This window comes from Contarinia nasturtii, unplaced genomic scaffold (assembly GCF_009176525.2).
Source record: "Contarinia nasturtii isolate CC-2019 unplaced genomic scaffold, AAFC_CNas_1.1 Cnas_scaffold_414, whole genome shotgun sequence".
Classification (NCBI taxonomy): domain Eukaryota; kingdom Metazoa; phylum Arthropoda; class Insecta; order Diptera; family Cecidomyiidae; genus Contarinia; species Contarinia nasturtii.
This window is the reverse complement of record NW_022197768.1, coordinates 4,467,782-4,485,852: the sequence shown is the minus strand read 5'-3', so window position 1 is coordinate 4,485,852 and position 18,071 is coordinate 4,467,782. Positions and strand designations below refer to the sequence as shown.

General features: G+C 31.9%; 5 protein-coding genes across 7 annotated transcripts; 2 read left to right on the top strand and 3 right to left on the bottom strand.

The window, feature by feature from the left end:
• Positions 1–72: 72 nt before the first annotated feature.
• LOC116338791 lies at positions 73–998 on the bottom strand. Its single transcript, XM_031764270.1, has 4 exons — positions 888–998; positions 628–797; positions 440–567; positions 73–333 (listed from the first exon to the last, which is right to left on the bottom strand). The coding sequence occupies exons 1-4, from the start codon at positions 951–953 to the stop codon at positions 149–151; spliced, it is 549 nt and encodes a 182-aa protein (XP_031620130.1). The 5' UTR covers positions 954–998; the 3' UTR covers positions 73–148.
• A 572-nt stretch (positions 999–1,570) lies between these two features.
• LOC116338735 (solute carrier family 66 member 3-like) lies at positions 1,571–2,618 on the top strand. The gene is made up of 4 exons (XM_031764176.1): positions 1,571–1,755; positions 1,829–2,088; positions 2,158–2,278; positions 2,342–2,618. Exons 1-4 carry the CDS (start codon positions 1,638–1,640, stop codon positions 2,473–2,475), a joined length of 633 nt encoding a protein of 210 aa, XP_031620036.1. The 5' UTR covers positions 1,571–1,637; the 3' UTR covers positions 2,476–2,618.
• LOC116338733 (acetylcholine receptor subunit beta-like 2) lies at positions 2,491–4,944 on the bottom strand. Its single transcript, XM_031764175.1, has 10 exons — positions 4,834–4,944; positions 4,558–4,764; positions 4,240–4,465; positions 3,920–4,163; positions 3,738–3,856; positions 3,414–3,642; positions 3,155–3,347; positions 2,942–3,082; positions 2,723–2,880; positions 2,491–2,651 (listed from the first exon to the last, which is right to left on the bottom strand). The coding sequence occupies exons 1-10, from the start codon at positions 4,913–4,915 to the stop codon at positions 2,535–2,537; spliced, it is 1,716 nt and encodes a 571-aa protein (XP_031620035.1). The 5' UTR covers positions 4,916–4,944; the 3' UTR covers positions 2,491–2,534.
• A 1,031-nt stretch (positions 4,945–5,975) lies between these two features.
• On the bottom strand, positions 5,976–13,668 carry LOC116338422 (ran-binding proteins 9/10 homolog). Its single transcript, XM_031763652.1, has 12 exons — positions 13,023–13,668; positions 10,159–10,389; positions 9,909–10,033; positions 9,626–9,810; positions 9,450–9,562; positions 9,199–9,350; positions 8,914–9,110; positions 8,639–8,796; positions 8,481–8,549; positions 8,271–8,410; positions 8,094–8,205; positions 5,976–7,984 (listed from the first exon to the last, which is right to left on the bottom strand). Exons 1-12 carry the CDS (start codon positions 13,198–13,200, stop codon positions 7,845–7,847), a joined length of 1,800 nt encoding a protein of 599 aa, XP_031619512.1. The 5' UTR covers positions 13,201–13,668; the 3' UTR covers positions 5,976–7,844.
• Positions 13,669–14,207: 539 nt separating this feature from the next.
• LOC116338423 (SAP30-binding protein) lies at positions 14,208–17,714 on the top strand. Of its 3 annotated transcripts, XR_004200892.1 has the most exons (6): positions 15,275–15,974; positions 16,728–16,855; positions 16,933–17,042; positions 17,140–17,174; positions 17,383–17,426; positions 17,501–17,574. XR_004200892.1 is itself a non-coding variant. In XM_031763653.1 (5 exons), exons 1-5 carry the CDS (start codon positions 14,369–14,371, stop codon positions 17,652–17,654), a joined length of 906 nt encoding a protein of 301 aa, XP_031619513.1. In that variant the 5' UTR covers positions 14,208–14,368; the 3' UTR covers positions 17,655–17,714. The 3 variants fall into 3 exon arrangements, 1 of the variants encoding a protein (XP_031619513.1); XM_031763653.1 differs by lacking the exons at positions 15,275–15,974; positions 16,728–16,855; positions 16,933–17,042; positions 17,140–17,174 and adding exons at positions 14,208–14,488; positions 14,572–15,070; positions 15,168–15,256 and having other exon boundaries at positions 17,501–17,714; XR_004200893.1 differs by lacking the exon at positions 16,933–17,042 and having other exon boundaries at positions 15,273–15,974.
• The last annotated feature ends 357 nt before the right edge of the window (positions 17,715–18,071 follow it).

Here is an 18,071-nt window from a genome sequence, read left to right as displayed (position 1 = left end):
ATTTGGCGCAACCGTTTGAACTTTAACATCTGATATCTTAGCAGAAAGAAAAATTGTTTTTGGATGGAAAACTTCGTGATTTCAAAAAGGGCACATTTTATTGAATGACATATTTTACAACACTGTCTGTACTAAAAACAAACTTTATCTAGAACGCTTTACGATTTGCTAAGTCTTTTATGCTATTATAAGTTTCTATGATCTTGGATCCAGTTTTCTCCAGGCCATTCATGGCCATTCTAAGGTTGTCGCCGAATTTGATCGGTTGTGCTGGTAACGCTTGGCTATTTGGAATTTGATTTTCATGGAACCGCATGAAAGCAATCGAATCATCTACACCATTCAATCAGAAAAAAAAAAAACATAAAAAATTGGTTAAAAGTCATTTGTCAACGCAAACCAAGCTGGTTTTAATCACTGAATATGAATCAATACTGACCACGATTGTTAGCAAGTTCCACTTTTGTATTCACTGCGGGAGCTACTGATGAAGTTAATTGGTTTTTTGAGTCCTTGAATTCATTTGGAAATTTACGCTGTTTGGCATCATAACCGTTGGAGGATTTTCTGTACAGTTCGAAAAGTGATTTTATTTTATTTTTTACACAAAATTAGAAGAAAACATACAGTTTTAATTTGGTTTTGCTTTCTTTTGATTGTTCAACATCACGAACGAATTTGCGTTTGACATCCCTTTGTACTACCGCTAGATGTGAGTTGTCGTTGTATTCGGGATTCGCAACTTTTGCACCGCTATTACATCCACATGGTTCATTGTACACATTTAAATCGATGGGCTAACACAAACCATAAACACAATGAAGTTAGAATCAAACTAACAATTTCGAAACACTTCAAAGATTCGCACTTATTTTGACGGAACTTACCAAATAATAGCCACACGTGAGTTCGATGATGACCATTAAAGTCAAAAATGCAAAAATCGATTTCATGCTTGCTGTATTTTTGTGCGTTATGATAATTGAATTGAACTGAACTGCACCATAGTCCAGTGGTATTTATATGTTTTCATTCCAATCAGTGTCAGCATTTTCGGTAATGCTTAACGCAAAATTGTTCCTAATTTAAAAAAAACCGATGGTTAAGCAAATTTTGTAACTGCTTGTGTGGAACAAAAATATATGTATGCAATAAAGCCTAACAGGTGTTTATTTCCTCAGTTTTTGCATTATTGTCGGAAAACAAATGAAAAAGGTCATTCATAAATTTGCATATCTTCCGCAATCAGAGATCGTCATGACTTTTAATCGAACTGCCATGCATTCTTTGAACCAAATGACGATCAAAGAATAGCCGTTTTGCAAAATAAAAAACCCCAATGGTCTTTAAGATTCTTCATAAAAAATAACAACAGTGTCATAAAAACAATCTAGATATTCAAAATGTCGAAAAAAAGAAGATTTTATTTGAAATTGTGGCTGAGATAGTGTTTGTTATTTGCATATTTGTGACGATAAAATGAAAAGTTTGTAGATAAGAAAAAACGATTTGAAATATAATACTCAACTTTATCTGAAATCTAGACGATGTACACCACATGTATCAGCACATAAATCAGTACGCATTCAGTAGCATTTTATCTCATTTAAAGTATCATTTCAGTACAACTAACCAAAATGGTCACATTATCCATTGAATTTATTAAAAGTTTTCTAAGTTTAAGCGTGATTTCAATCTCTTTCATAATAAAATTTCCGCAAATTATTCGAATATATAAATCAAAATCAGCAAAAGGTTTGAATGAAATGTTCATTTCATTTTTATAATTTCAAATTTGGTTAACATTTGTTAAATTTCATCAAAACAGGAATCAGTTTGTTCTCATTGTGCTTGGGAATATGTCGATTGTCTATAGTCGGCACGTACAATTATTGTCATGGCTATTCAATTTTGATGTATCTTGAATGTCCGTTGATTTTATTCCAAGATTCGATTTTACTTTACTTTGTATTAAAACATAACAATTTACTCAAAATTGATGTCATTTTGTTATCTTTTCTGGCTTGTTTCATAATCTTTATGTTTATGGTTGGAATTCTTCCGAAGATCATTTTGGAATATATTATTGTGAGTGACTTGCTTGGATTTTTTTGTATCGTGTAAGCCTTTACATCAAATTGTTTCCATTTCATATAGGTGATATGTCCAGCACTCAATTTAATAAGTCGGTTCTCACAAGTGTTTAAAATCGTTCAGCTCAAAAATGCCGGTGCCGTTAGTTTGAATACATGGATTTTGACGTCATATGTTGCATTTGGTAAATAAATATTTTAAAATACAAATCAAAATATCACAATTTTAAAATGAAAATTCTTTTTAGCTCGAGTTTGTACACATTTGATGGACTCACGAGATAAACTTCTTCTACTCAATCCAGTGACAGGGTTTTTGGGCTCGATATCAATCGTCTTTAGTACACTTTACTATCAAAATAAAGTGAAAAAATCACAATAAAAAAAAAACAACGTATTACATGTATAATCATCGTGTTTGTTTGTAATTATCATCAATTTTTAATATCCAACAGCAATACAAGTAACAAATATAATTAAGCAAATGAAAAACCACAAACGATCTATTACTTTGAAGAAATCACCGGAGGCATTCGATTCATGATCATCATAATACGTCTGTATGTATAAAAATGAACATTAAATTTTGAATAAAGAAAATTCTAAGCCGGAGATATTAATTTACGTACATCGACGGTGTCTGTGCCAGCCAATAATTGTGCCCATTTATATGAAGCGATTTGTGTAAATAGCTCAATGTTCGGTTTTTGTTCCTTAAACCAACAATGCATGGTGAAAGTGAATAAAGAAGCCCACACCACAAACATCGAACTTGTGTAATAAACCACTGTAAAAGTAATGACAATTAAATGACCACAGTTTGAAACAATCATTCAGTTGATACATGCCGACGGTCGGTGTATAATTTGTTGGGCCATGATCAACAAGTACCAAGAGCATTGCCATCAAAATAAATAAACTTATTGCATTCAACATAACGCGCAGAAATTTATCCACCCAAAATGACAGTAAAATTAACACATATGCCCCTACAATGAAAAAAACCCATTAAAATACATTGTTTGGATACGCGTATCTAATTGATGATTATCAATAAATACCAATTAGCGGCATCGATATAATATTATTGTAGAACAAATTATTTCGTCCAAGAATAACATCAATTTTCAAAATAGATAACGATTTGATTGGGCCATCTTCTGTTAAGACATACGGTGCGTCTGTATGTAGCGTATATGTAGCTTTTGTGTCAATTATACGCCATTCGCTTTCGTCAAAATGTGATACGAAATTCTAAGAGAGAGACAGAGAGAAACAATACACAAGTTCTTTTCAAATCGAGAAACTCTATCCTTGTACCTTTGGTAAAACATTAAATACATTATTTAGTGGAATGAGTGTGGCATTTGTTAAATGATCCAAATGTATTTGAATGCTACAGTTCACTTTTTCATATGGCCAATCTCGATGTGAATTCAAGCACCACGTTGAAAAAATAATCTCATTTGTTTCGGCCCAAACGCTTCCATTTGAAAAAATCATCAGAGTATAAGATAGTGGTACATATGTAAAATGGTCATCTTTTCCACTGAAAAAAAAAAACAAAAAATTCAACATTTTACTTCTTCCTTTTTGCATCATCACAAATTCATTCGTTCGCATTTTTTAATCTTGCCAATGTACTTCAGTAAACGAATCTGTGGCGTCCATACAATTTCTGAGGCTGGAATTTTATATAGATAAATCTGTGATTTTCCACCGTATTTACTTGGTTCCCATACCAATTTTCCATCGATCCAACTCTGTGAATAATTTAAATCGATTTTTTTTTTCTAATTTGCAAAAAAAATTTGATTACATTTTACCGCTCGGAATTTTCCACGGGATGTTTGATATGATTTTTTTGCATTAAAATATGTATGAACTAAATTAAAATCCAACATAACCGTATCCAATCCGTTGGGCACAACATTTGCATCATACTCGCGGAGAATGTCATTTTCCAAACGTTGATTGTCCGTGAGATTTTGTTTGATTGGTGCCAATTTATTTCCAATTGAATCACTCTCACAATCATAAAAATACTTTGCTTCAGCTGTGCCCCAAGTACTAAACCATGAAATTCAAACATGAAAAAGAATTTGTTCAAATTCACCGTTAAATCTGAATATAGAAATTGGTCAACCTAAAGCTAATATATTTGATGTCGAGCACATTCGGATCAAATGCCGATAAAAACGGTGATGATTGTCCAGTGATTGTAATACTAATGTTTCCGGATTTCGTAATGACAACCGTCAATGGCATCACGTCAGTTTGCGATAGAAAATTTTTCATTCGCATTGTCTTAAGCGGTTGACTTTGTCGCTGTCGTCTTATCTCATTGAATGTATTTCCACCCGCACCCAATACTACAATTGAAAGAAAAAAAAAAAGGTTGCACTCTCAAAATCGTTTTGAAAATCAATGTCTTATGCTAAATAAAAACAAAGTGTACACAAACCAATTTCATAAATGGGCGACGATTTTATTTGATCGGTAGGTGATAATAGAATATGCGCATCTTTTGCAGCCAATACGAATATTTTTAAATTCAAAATTGTGTCACTCGTTTCGGGTATGTTTCGATTCGGTTTGAGAGATTCAATATGAAAAAATGTTGTGTACTTGTAACCTGATTTCACATCGTATTCCTTACAAAACTGTAACTCTGCGAAATGGGATCAATAAAAATCAATGGATTTTTTTTTTGAAAATTGATGATGATTTGGCGTACAACCTGCATACGAAACATTAAATTTATTTCCCACAGTTTCTTTAATGAAACATGCACTAGCCAATAAAATCAAGTGGTAATACATGTTTTATGCACTTCAAACGTTCGCTTATTCATTTATTACTGATATTTTAAACATTTCAGACGAGCGAAAAATCATTGAAGCAAAAATACTCTCTCGCGTAGGATGATACCGGAAAGTATGAAACTATATTTTTTTTTTTAAATACATACATATCGATAGTGATAGCTTTATCACGACACAAGCATATGACTGTGAGATAAAGTGTTTGTACGCATCTTGACATAGTTATTAAAATGTTTCTGATTTATTTTAAAAAATAAAGTTGTCGACATCAAAATTATGAATATCAAAGTATGCTTATTTTCGATGTAAAAGCCTGATTAATTGTGTTTGCACAATAAAAACAATTAAAAAATGGTGCACATGATTTGGTGAGCGGCCAAGAACACAATTTAAATTCAAAATATACGGTTTTTGCCATTTTTTTTCATAATTCCATGCCAAAATGTGTTTAAGGTTCAGAACAATAATAAAATCACACGGCAATGATTTTTTTATAAATAAAATAAAGATTTTTGTATGGTACTTGCTGTTTAAACACAGAACAACTTAAACCGATTGTTGAATGGGTTCCATTCAATTATAATCTTTAAAAAGACTTTTAATTTGCGAAACTTTTTAAGGTGTAAAAAAGTAATTTGGGACCGCAAACTAATTTCAGTGCCCAAAATGAGATCAATTTTAAGATTGATAGATTCCCATCTCTTCTGTTGGCGTCTGGAGATTGAAAGCGCGTGAAACAAGTAAATTCTATCTAGATTTTCTTGTGACACTTGATGGCAAAAAAACTGGAACTAATGCACTGAATTTATCTCTTAACATAAAAAGAAAGAAAAATGCACAATTGTTTAATTGTTATCAAACTATATTTTGCGACATTTCGTCACTTCATTTTTTTAAATGATTTCTGTTGTTCAGACGGTTTGTCCGGTGATTTGTTTTATTTATTTATTTATTTTTTTCTCAATTATTTTCTTACAATACGTTATAATTGCATAGTATTATGCACATTTTGTGTTTTGTTCTTTATTTAAATTTTAATCTATTAATTTACTTTTTCAACGTAATATATGAGTTCAGTTTAGTTTTGTTGGTTATTGTTTACCCAATAATTATTAAAGTAAACCGCACATTTACGTGTGTGTGTGTGTTTAGCTTTTCTTGCGTCCGTTGTGTTGTTAATGTGTGTGTGTGTTTGTTTGTTTTTTAACCATTTAAGAAAGAGGGAAAGTGTTCGTGTAGTTTACCTATTCGATTTTAGATTAAGGAAAATTCTGATTTTCATCTCATTTAAGCGCTACATATTTTCTAATTAAAAAAAAACACACCAAAATGTCTAAATAATTTACACATAAATCAATGTCACAGTGTTTTTCTTTCAAACTTTCTCATGTTTTTTTGGCTTTCGATTCAATTCATATGCGTATGTGTGGTTGTATACAATGGATGTCATCTCTCCAACGGGAAAGATGAAATGAGACCAAAATCCTATGAACATTATTTTTAATTTAAAATGGGTGTGTTTTTTCATCAGTTTCTTAACTCGAAAATGAGTTTCTATATTGTCAACAAATGTTATTTATGTAGTGTTTTGTGTATGATCATTGTCATTGACAATATCTTGAAAATTAAAAATGGTTTGTCTCTAGATTAAATACGTAATTTGAACTTGTCTATTGTGCACTTTGCCATCGGAAATCGCTCGTGATTTTTTCTTTGTTTAATAAAAATATGTTAATTAAGCGGAACTGTGATCTGTATTGCGTAATACGGCCAAGTGTTTTAATGTTAAATAACGGCAATTCGGCAGATTTTGCTCTTTATTTCCGAAATCGGAACGAACAAGTAATTGTCGGTAAACAATGACGCGTACGATTGCCTTGAGAAATCACAAAAAAGCACACACATTTTTCGCCACACAAAAAAAAATATCCACATAATTAAAACCAATCATTCTGACGATGAAGATGAGAAAGACATTTATTGATTCAAAAATATTTCTCATTTACTTTTTGTTCTGATAGTTTTCGTTGTCATTTTTATTTTGTTTCTATTTTTTTTTTAATAATAATTTTTTCATCAAACAAAAAACATTCTTTGCAAATCGGTTTTATACATTTTGGTAAATATTGAAACAAGTCAAAAGAAAACAAATAAATAATAATAAGATTTTTAAAGTAGTTTATCATATTTTTCGTCCAAAATGGTTGTTTTTCTTTTCGTTTTGAATTTTGTGTTTTCACAATTTGTTGTCGAATTTTTTTAAAAAAAGAAATAATAAACGTTTTCCGATTTTATGTAGTCGATCTCTAATCGTGTGATATTTTTTTCGCATGTGATTCAAATGAAAATAAAAATCTATCGAGTTTTGCAAAAACTATTTCATAATTAGGTACACTAACCATGTAAAGCGAAGAAAAAAGTGGGAGAATGTGGCTAGACTAAACACATTTTGTTTGTTTATTTGTTTCTTTTATCTAAGTAAACGTATTTTTGTTTTGTTCAACGCTCAAATCAATACAACTATAATAATATGAAGAAGTTTCTGGTATTTCATTTTTGTTTTGTCATTTTAAACACATGTTCACGAAATATTGAGTTTTTCTTGTCACTTCTTAAATTTCTTTGAATTCAACGAATTAGAAAAAAAATATGTTAGAATTTTAAAAAAATCTATGCATAATGATACAAATATTTAAATCCTTGTTTTTATATCCATTAAATTGCTCCTCCTTTCATCTTATTCATATTGTTTTTCTCTTTTTTTATGTTGTCAATAGAAAATAATATGCTTTAGTTGTTTTCACATTTTCACACTGTAGCGGCATTATTATTTTTCTTTAATCATTATTTTATATTTTATTTTATTTTATTTTTTCGTTTTGAATACAAAAACATCAATCTAAGCAACAACAGCGAATAACGACGGTCATTGAGATGCATCCAAGATGGAATCGATACTGGCAAATGCACAGCTACCGATTGACGAGCTCGCCATTAGGTGCAATAATTCGCAGGCATGTGCCACACACACTTCTAACGGTGGCCGCCATGAGTAGTTTAATGATTCTAATCGAATAGAGAATAGAAAATTATGTAATAATTAGTACAATTTGATGGACAAACATTTTCATCTGGGATCGGTAATCGATCGATATTTTTTATATTTAATTATTACCTAATATGGCAGAGTTTAATGCAGCACAAACAATTTCACGCCGTGAAGGACATAACTGCCATCCCATCGGACTAGACCAAGGATTTGAATAAGCTAACAAACTAAATGCATCCTGTAAGAAGATTCGTGTTATTTGTTAAATGAAAGGCAATGAATAAGTGACATTTCATCGCTTACTTCTAACATTTTGCGATTTGTTTCATTTACTCCATTTTCCTTTTCCAGTCGTTGGCTCATCTGAAATAGCTCACGACCGAATTCGAGCATTCGTTCAACACCTGATTTGCTCGTCTTTCTATTTGGTATCAGGTCCACGTCTATATTTGGGATGAAAATACAAATCGTCATTATTAATGTAAACAAAATGAAAAACCAAATTATATGTACCCATATCTTCGTCCGTGTCTATTGATGTATGGTTGATGTTGATATCGGTTCCATTTTTATGGCTGTTACCTGTGACGCAAAAAAATCATCAATTCATTACTATCAATAATGGGTGCTTTTTTCGGTTCTATTTTCCAAAAACAACAAATATGACATACCATTCGTTACGTTATGACCATTTTCCATTTCAACATCACTGCTGAAATCGTTGTTATTTGCTGTGTTTATTTGGTTATTCAATTGAACGTCATCGTGATTGCAATTATTTTTTAATGGTTCGCATAGATGTTCTAAATTGTTTGTCGCCGAAAAATTACTAAAAAAAAATCGAAAAATAAAAAATCAATCAATTTTCAAGGACATACTTGGTGCCATATATACACATTTAAATAGTAAAATGACACATTTTTTTCAAACGATGAATAATGCTTACTCAATGTTATTAATGTCGGGGTTGTCGTTCATTGTGGTTGATGACTCGCTGATTAGGGGACCGATGTTATTATTTATATTGTTTGCGTTATTGTTTATACCGTTATTGTTGTTTGTTTGTGATCCATTTTGATAGGATTTCGTTGATTGAATCACTGACGTTTGGACTGGATTGCTTGTTGAACGAGATATGCCATTCTGACGGAGAGGGAAAAAGAAACAAACCAACACATATTGTAAAATCATTTGATATCGAAATACAATTTAATTTATAGGTGTTACTCACCTCAAAATCAGATCCGTTTACCATTTCAACAAATTGTCTGCACTTTAACATGAACAATAGATTTTGATTGTTTTCTAATAAACCGGGATAGGAACGAAGTGTGTGCTCGATTGCAATACCCATTCGACCGCCCATGACCAGCTTCAAGATTTCTAAAACATTCAAATTATTTGAAGAAAAAATTATGAATAAGAGAAAATGCATCGATGCCAAAATGTCTTGAAAAAAAAAAAATCTCTCTATTCTATTACTTTGACGAGTTTTTATTGAAGTCATCTCTTCAACGATATTTTGTTCGGTTGCTTTTGCAAATGATTCAGCTGTCGAACTATAGCCATGATGAACTAAATATGATGAAACCATTCTAAATGTGTAAAAGTAGATGAATTAGTTGATTTTCCGATATGGATTTTGAATATCAACGAACTTATTTAAGATTATAGTCCAATCGCCCTGATCATCGGGCAGTGGAAACTTTAGTATGGAAGCTTTTGTTGACTCTCTCAATTCTTTAAGCATATCTTCGATATCGAACATAAACGGTTGTTGCCCAAAATTTGCGTCAACAATTTCGCCGGGCGTCTGTAGACCAACTGTTGGATATAATTTTGACTGCAATGAAAGACAAAATGAAAACAAAAATAATTCAATCAATTTGGTAAACAATACAAATGCACTTAAAAAATGCACAATAATCGAAATAATCGTACCGGTAAATCGTGAAATGCGACGCCAAGATTGTGACCATTTTTCGTGTAGAAACATGTATTTGTAACTAAATTAACGCCACAGCCGATAATGTCGTCGGTGGTAAATGTTGGTCCGTATGTTTTACCTAAGGGGAGAATCACAAAAGAAAAGAATAAAATTTAAAATAATCGAAACTAATCGAAAAATAATCGTAAAACAATCAATAATAATTAAAAAGTAATTTTTAAGTGATTTGCCCCTCAGTTTTACCATTGCCAGACGATGAGAACGAATTGCCATCATCACCATGATAGCCATATGATTGTTTATCCCAGCCGGGTAGTCGATTTGCTTTGAAATTCTGTGCGGTTAAACCGATGCCCATGTAACCGTCGCGACCTTTCGATATGATTTTTACTTCGAAATAATACAGGCCACAAGCTGCCGGGATCGGATATGGTGTACGTACGGAAGCAGCATCACTATGTGATTTTCCAATACCTATGTGTCAGAGAGAAAAAAATCCAATAAGAAACCAATGAATTTTCGATTGAATATTGTATCGGTTTGGATCATTTGCCTTTCATTTTTCCACTTCATTTATTGTGCGTTTGAAAGCAAAAGTGTACGAAATCATTTATTCATTCAAACTATTCATTGTGAGGTTTTTTTTTTCAAATTCGGAATCAGATTTCTGAGTTCTGCATTCGATTTTATTTGTTATATCGCGCATTCGATGAGCTAACTATTTTGTCCCTCTTTCTCTCTCTTTGTGTGTGTCAGCTCATTGAAATCGATAGACCGAAACTTTAACCCATAATAAATTGACTATAGACAAAATAATGTGCCTTTACTATAACATGCATGGCTGCCGCTTATGCATTCAATAAAAGGAAACATTCTATATATCACATATACATATATATTCTTTTTTTTTTTCACTTTATCGCTCACATTGGATTGCGGCGATTGAAATATTTTTTCTGAGGTTTATCGATTCGACAATCAATGTGATTGACAAAAAAGATCCTTGTCATCACTGCATGCATATTTGAACGAGATATTTAATCAACCAAGAAATGATTTAAAAAAATATCAACAAACATAACACCATTTACATTCACATTGATTTGTTGATTTTTAATTGATTGAACGATATTCATAATGATTCATCCGAATCGAAGACAATACATCTTCTAATATGAAACATAAGTTAAAATATTTTTGCATGAATCAAGTTACAATAAATATTTTGAACAATTGACTCTTTAATACAGAAAGCCAAATGCAAAAGAACAGATTTATTTTATTTGTCTCTCTCTTTTCTCTTCAGAAGTTCTTCCATCAGAAGGTTAATTGAAGTAGTCCCGTCAAAGCGATAATTACAAAATATTTCAATTAAACTTGTAGCTTTGGCAATGTCTGATCTTTTACTGTATTTATTAGTCTCTGTTCCCTTCCCACCTCTGTTCATCTACTCATATTTTACTGTAATAAAGCAAATTCTTAAAAATTACCGAAGAAAATCGATTTGAAATAACAAAAAAAAAACGATTGCGAAAATCATCTGGAACAGCAAAAGTCATGTTTATGAATTTTCATTTTAATCAAAATGCTTTTTGGCTCATGTATAAATATCGTTTGAATTAGCTTAGGAAAATATGACATATATATAAAGGTAAGTTCATTAATTTTTTAGGGAGTACATGCCGTATACTCTAATCATTGCTTTTTGCATAGATTTTGTGACAAAATAACCATTTTATATCAGGATAAGTGTCCACCTTAAGACTCTCTTTTCGAAACGAACACGCTGGTGCTCTTGACTGTGTGAATGTGTATGTGAGTGTGTCTATCACACTGTTTTTTTTCTTCTATTTTACTGCAGACTCATCTGCTGCTACACACACTTCATGCACACGAATTTTACACTTGTGTGCTCACATAACTGTTGTTGGTAGTGAGATTTTATTATTATTGTTGTTGTTATTGCTACTGCTGCTGCTGCTGCTGCTTGTGCTCATTTTGTTCAGCACAAAGAAAGGCATTTGCGCACGATTTTTAAATCGCAATTTTTTTTGTAACATGAATCGCGAAATTTCGTAAATTTTGTTTTTTTCATTAATTTTGGATAATTTATTACACGGAAACGAAATGAAAATAAATTGAAAGCAAGTGCGCAAAAAATGAACGCTCACTTATGGCAAAAAAAACAACAACAACTAAATCATTAGACAAAAAAACAACAACAACAAATTTATATTTTCAAAAGCCAAAAACAAACCTAGTAAAATCAAACACAATAATACAAAAAAAAAGTGAGCGTGAGCGTTAATACAAAAACCTTGTACAGCAACGACAACAACGACAACATTCGATGCGCGTTTTGATGAAAATCAGCTGATAGAGAGGGAGAGAAAGAGAGCTCATTTTTTTTGTACTTCTGTATCTTTCCGTCCATTTTTCCTTTCTTGTCTCGTTCTGGGTCTTTTTTTGTCGTTATAATTTACGTATTTAAAATTCTCTCATAAATAAATAAATTATTAAAACAAACAACTACATAATGGTCATTCGGAAAATGTGTTTGTTATAGGTGTTCACTTCTTCGATATTTTCGTAACAGCACTTGATTGTTGATTTTTTTTTTATCCAACCCAATAAAGACACAGATATATTTTCGTGACAGAACGTACACTTGAGCCTTTGTTTTGTGTGTGATTTTCATGCTCCTTTGTATTGTTTTCCGTTTTGACCTTTATTTTAAATTGATCAAAAGATTTTCGTGTGCTTTAATGTATTCAATCAATTGTAATGCAATGTCAAGTATTAGGTAAAACACCGTTTAATTCAATTTTTTTCATTTAAATTTTCTCACGAATGGATTTATTGTTTATTTCATGATGCGGGTAAAATTACTGACAGAGTAGCCAATATTCTGTATTTATATATTTATAGGAGTATTTGGAATGTGGCACACACATCTCGCAAAAAATGCGTCAAATGACAGAAGAAGAAGAGAAGAGGAAGAGAAATAAAAAAAACGACACAACAAAACTCAGCAAACAGCACAAGAAATGACAATTGAGATATACAAGATAAAACAAACAAAATATGAATTAATGTTGCATAAAAACCTTTGTAATGAACACGTAAATTATTTTGGGTCAGTCCAATCGTAATACACTTCTCTTGTGAGCTCCATGATCGAGGTAGTGGCGTCAAATTTTCATCAACATTTGGATATAATAATTTTAGACGATCCACTGGCTGACCAGACATATCTTTTTCGGTTGGAATATACGTTGCATCCATTGTTGTCAAATTGTTCTCACTTTTTCTATAATTGTTTTTTATCGCTTGCCTTTGAATTGAATATTACTTTGAAAATTTCATCACTACACTTGATGTAAACGTTGTTGTTTGTCAGCCATTTATAATTTTTTTTTTTTTTTTATATTGATGAGATTCAGTTTTTGCTCGTATTTCTTTGTGTAACTGTGATGCACATACAAATGAAAACTAAACTTCATCCAGAGTGAAACATACAACACTAACTAACACACAGTCAACCACACCAAAACAGCCTGTCTCTCAATCGTTACGTACGTATTTCTCACTCTGTCCCAATGTTTCTATGCTTATTGCGTATGAAATATACTTCAGTTTTGCTCAGCTCACCCGTTCATTTAGTGTTATGGCCCTACAAATCAATGTGCACACACGAATTGTCTTGCATATACTGCTTTTGTATAGAAAATAATGTGCTCGCTCACAACGTATACATGATGAACAGATGAAGAAAAAAAAACAACAACACAAAATCTATAGGTAACAAAGCTACTGCTGCAAATACATATGTTTCGTCTCTTTTGCGCAAATTCAAACGATATGATGAAGTGTTTTCATGCTGTCACTTTTATCACATCACAATGGGCATTGAAAAAATATCCCTCTTGTTGAGCGACAACACAAACATATAGTCAATGGCAACATCGGTTTTCCATTCCATATGGTTGCATTTTATCGCACGAAAATTACCCACTTTTGGTATTACCATTGTATGCACCACAAAATTTAAAATTTCTGAAAATAAATACAGTTGATATGGATATAACTTGAATGTTAGCTTTCATTTGTATCATTTGTATCATTGCCAGACAAATATTTTATATTCATTTATTTCGATTGTTTTTTTTTTTGTAAGAAATTGCAATTCTTTGGGATATTTTCAATTCAAACGGCAAAAAATTGTGCTGACAATAAATACAATGTTCATCTCGAGATGGCGACACAATATCACGAACGCCAACTGTCAAAATGTCAAAATAACAATTCTCGCGTTTTCCAAACGTTTGTTGCTTCGTTGTATTGGCCTTGTTGTTTTCAGTGCAAAGAAAACAATCGAAAATTGTGGCATTCCATTGTCCAGGGCAAATAAATTATTAAATAGCAATTATTTAGTTCATTCAAATTGGAAACCATGTCGAAAAATCCATCGGCTTTAGCATCACTTACAGCAAATTACACAGATTCAGAGAATGAAGAGGGTCACGATTCCGATGACAATAGCCCGCGAACAGAAGAGTCCAGCGAATCCCAAGTAAGTTCAAATGCGTTTTTTGGTGCCCGAAAATATTTTGATACTAATGATTTTTTTTGTTTTTTGGTTCAATCAATTTAAAGGTAATATTTCCAGCATCGTCAAAACCAACAACTCCGGTCAAAACACGATCAGTGAATTCAACACCGTCAAAAGCAAAATCTGGTTTACGTCTTGTTAGCTATCACGATGACACAGTCATATCAGACGATGATAATGACGACGATTCGCCGACGCATGAGGACATCGAAATGGAAACATCCGATCGCGAAGCAGAAACTGAATTCGGTGAAAATAATGAAAACGTAGAACCGACCAATGAAGTGAAACGAGATCGTGTTGCTGAATATGGTTTTGCATTGCCACCAGAACCAAAAGGCAAGTGCCCACAAGAATTACAAGAGAAGATCAACAAAATGTACGAGAAAATGAAAACACAAAATATGAACATGAATAAATTGATACAGGAGCGAAAAGAATTTCGAAATCCAAGCATTTATGAAAAGCTTATTCAATATTGTGATATCGACGAACTGGGCACAAATTATCCACCCGAAATTTATGATCCAATGCAATGGACAAGTATGTTTATTTATGATTTATAATATGTTTTATCCGGTGACACCGTCACCATCATGTAAATCATGTAATATATTTGGTGTTCGCCTTTTTTTTTCAGATAAAGAATCATTTTATTATGAAGAATTGGCAAAAGTACAAAAAACTGAAATGGACAAACGGGAAAAAGAGTTTAGCAAAACGGATATGGTACATGCGAGGGGCAAATCACTTAAAAATTACTTATTAATTATTATTGATTGTTTTGCGATTATTCTTCGATTAGTTTCGATTATCGTCATTAATTGTAATATATGTATTACGTATGAGATTGTCAAATGACGATGATGGAAATTGAATCTATGTGAAATAAAAAGAGAGAGAGAGAGTGTGTGTGTGGATGAATAAGTGAGTGATAGATGATTGGGAAACCATTAGAATGTAAGAGAAAACATACAAAAGAAACAAAAGTCACAACAGCATATAACAGATTGCTGACGAAAAATTGAGATTTGGTAGTAGCAGTGGAGAGAACAACACACAAAGAATCAATGTTGTACACACAGTAGCATTGCATCGGAACATCGTCACAACGACGACAACATGGCGACGCAAACGGATAAACGAAAACTGTATCAACAGCAACAAGAAATCACATTCGGGTAACAATTGTCATATTTTGCATAGTAGCTAACGCATTCGCTGTTCAATATCGGCCACTGTCAACGACAAAGCGATTTGAATGTGTTGGTGTGAGAGTGTATTTGACTGTGACATTTCAAACCAACAAGCCGGCAACAAGTCACATCGTCTTGAACCATCATCAGTGTAAGAACTAAAATTGCTGCGCATAAATTTTCAGTTTGCATTGAAAGTGTAATATTCTCTCGAATTGGATTTTTGTCGGTTTTTCCAAAAAAAGTGTTCGGTAAGTATTATTTTAAAATATAATATTAAACATAATTTTCGAATTTTTTACAAAAAATTGACTGCATGCTAGAATTAGATTGAGATAGAGAGAAACACATTGAACACAATACAAAGTCATGTTAAATCATGAATTTCATCATTGCGCACATTGGATTACGGGTACCGTTAGCCAATAGTACGACGCAGTTTCTTATGATTTTTCAAACAACGATATGCAATTGAATGTTTTTTAGATTGATTTTTTTAATATTGACCAGAGCATATACTGAGCATAGATATATATCCGGGATATTTTGTGAGTATCCGATATTTATCGCAGCCAGACATTATAATGGAGTGAGAACAATAGAAGTGATTGTTATAGGTCTAAGTATAAAACCATTTACATTACTACAATCACTATAACAATAACTTCTATTGTTTTTACTCTATTTCAAAGTCTGGCTCCAATGAATATCGGATACTGACAAAATATCCAGGATATATATCTATGCTTAGTATATTCTCTGATATTGACTACATCGTAGAATTAGATTGAGATAGAGAGAAACACATTGAACACAATACAAAATCATGTTAAATCATGAAATTCATCATTGCGCACATTGGATTACGGGTACCGTTAGCCAATAGTGCGACGAAGTTTCTCATGATTTTTCAAAGCCCACTTTGACTACGATATGCAATTGAATCTTTTTTTAAGATTTTTTTTTAAATATTTTTTTTTGTTTGAACATTCATTCATTGGCAGGAACAATAAATCCAACACATCAAATGTCGAAGAAGAATATGGACACATTTTTAGTTCTTACACTGGTAATCGTTCACAAACCGACCACAACGATGTCAGAACCCGGAAAATATAAATACAAAGGATCGGTAAGTTTTTTTTGCATTGCATTTTCTTCATTGTGAAATGAATTTTAATTCTATCGTATCGAATTTGTATCGTTCAGTTTCTATTTTGCCCAAACTACGAACCGGTCCACAATCGTATTCTTTCCGGCAACAGAAGTTAACTTTAGCATAAAGTTAAAGAAATGTATCTGCGGTCGTTCCCGGGGGGGTATGTTTCAATTCGAATCAATTTCATTGCTTTCATTTAATTTCATCTACTGCAATTTATGTTCATTGTTTGTTTTTCTGTTATTGTATGTATCTAGGTAGTGACCAGCAGACCCAGAAGTACTATTCTATAGTAAGCTAGTATTTTTTTTATTCTCTTCCACAGAATCGCGATTACAACTACCAAATCTCAATTTAAAGCAATTGCTGGACATTATTGTTGTTGTGGCTATTGCTTTGCAATTTTTTCATTATATGTTTCCGATTATTTTTCGATTATTCTCCGATTACTTATCGATTATTTTAAATTTTATTCTTTCCTTTTGTGATTCTCCCCTTAGGTACATGTTAAGACAAAAAAAGCTGAAGAGGATGCAAAGAAACGGTAAGTGAGAAGAGAGAAGAGCGAAAACATGTTCATTAAAAACGATATAAAAATGTGTTGATATTCAATTGCAGAAAATCCAAATGGGATCAACCAGCACCAAGTGCAGTGGCAATTCAACAAGCAAATGTTATCAAATCATCTGGTTTAATAACGACTAGCATAACTGGTACAAAAGGAACTGTAATATCTGCATTTGGTTCATTACCAAAAAAATCAAAACCATAATTTGTACTCTTCAATATCGTATCATATCTCGTTAATAAAATGAAAACCGTTTTCGTGAAATTAACATGTTATTATTATTATTATTATTATTTTTACAGAAAAATACATTCAAATGATACATCACTTATTGATATACAATGTTAAGTGCAGATGTCAATAACACAAAAATGTACTCAAAACCTACTTAAAATGGTTCCGATATTGTTTGTGTACTTAAAATGACATTTTTGCATTTCTGCACAATATTCCACCACATTTTCAAAATGAAAACAATAAATGAGATTTAAAATAAAACAAAGTTGCAATGTTACTATGAACATTTCATCATTATACTTAATGTAAATGTTAATGCATGTCAGTCAAAAATTCGTTATATTAATGAAAAGCAGCATTTAAAACGGCTATGGATGAAACAAA

Excerpts from the sequence above, each read along its gene's own strand:
- LOC116338791 (XM_031764270.1), bottom strand. The coding sequence starts at position 953 with ATGAAATCGATTTTTGCATTTTTGACTTTAATGGTCATCATCGAACTC. Across the intron at positions 568-627 it reads AGCAAAACCAAATTAAAACT|AAAATCCTCCAACGGTTATG; the intron begins GTATGTTTTCTT and ends CGAACTGTACAG. Across the intron at positions 334-439 it reads GGAACTTGCTAACAATCGTG|ATGATTCGATTGCTTTCATG; the intron begins GTCAGTATTGAT and ends TGAATGGTGTAG.
- LOC116338735 (XM_031764176.1), top strand. The coding sequence starts at position 1,638 with ATGGTCACATTATCCATTGAATTTATTAAAAGTTTTCTAAGTTTAAGC. Across the intron at positions 2,089-2,157 it reads TCATTTTGGAATATATTATT|GTGATATGTCCAGCACTCAA; the intron begins GTGAGTGACTTG and ends CATTTCATATAG. Across the intron at positions 2,279-2,341 it reads GACGTCATATGTTGCATTTG|CTCGAGTTTGTACACATTTG; the intron begins GTAAATAAATAT and ends AATTCTTTTTAG.
- LOC116338733 (XM_031764175.1), bottom strand. The coding sequence starts at position 4,915 with ATGTATTACCACTTGATTTTATTGGCTAGTGCATGTTTCATTAAAGAA. Across the intron at positions 3,857-3,919 it reads CCCGTGGAAAATTCCGAGCG|AGTTGGATCGATGGAAAATT; the intron begins GTAAAATGTAAT and ends AATTATTCACAG. Across the intron at positions 3,083-3,154 it reads TATATCGATGCCGCTAATTG|GGGCATATGTGTTAATTTTA; the intron begins GTATTTATTGAT and ends TTTTCATTGTAG.
- LOC116338422 (XM_031763652.1), bottom strand. The coding sequence starts at position 13,200 with ATGGATGCAACGTATATTCCAACCGAAAAAGATATGTCTGGTCAGCCA. Across the intron at positions 9,811-9,908 it reads TCGCATTTCACGATTTACCG|TCAAAATTATATCCAACAGT; the intron begins GTACGATTATTT and ends CTTTCATTGCAG. Across the intron at positions 8,797-8,913 it reads CCCGACATTAATAACATTGA|TAATTTTTCGGCGACAAACA; the intron begins GTAAGCATTATT and ends ATTTTTTTTTAG.
- LOC116338423 (XM_031763653.1), top strand. The coding sequence starts at position 14,369 with ATGTCGAAAAATCCATCGGCTTTAGCATCACTTACAGCAAATTACACA. Across the intron at positions 15,071-15,167 it reads TGATCCAATGCAATGGACAA|ATAAAGAATCATTTTATTAT; the intron begins GTATGTTTATTT and ends TTTTTTTTTCAG. Across the intron at positions 17,427-17,500 it reads GAAGAGGATGCAAAGAAACG|AAAATCCAAATGGGATCAAC; the intron begins GTAAGTGAGAAG and ends ATTCAATTGCAG.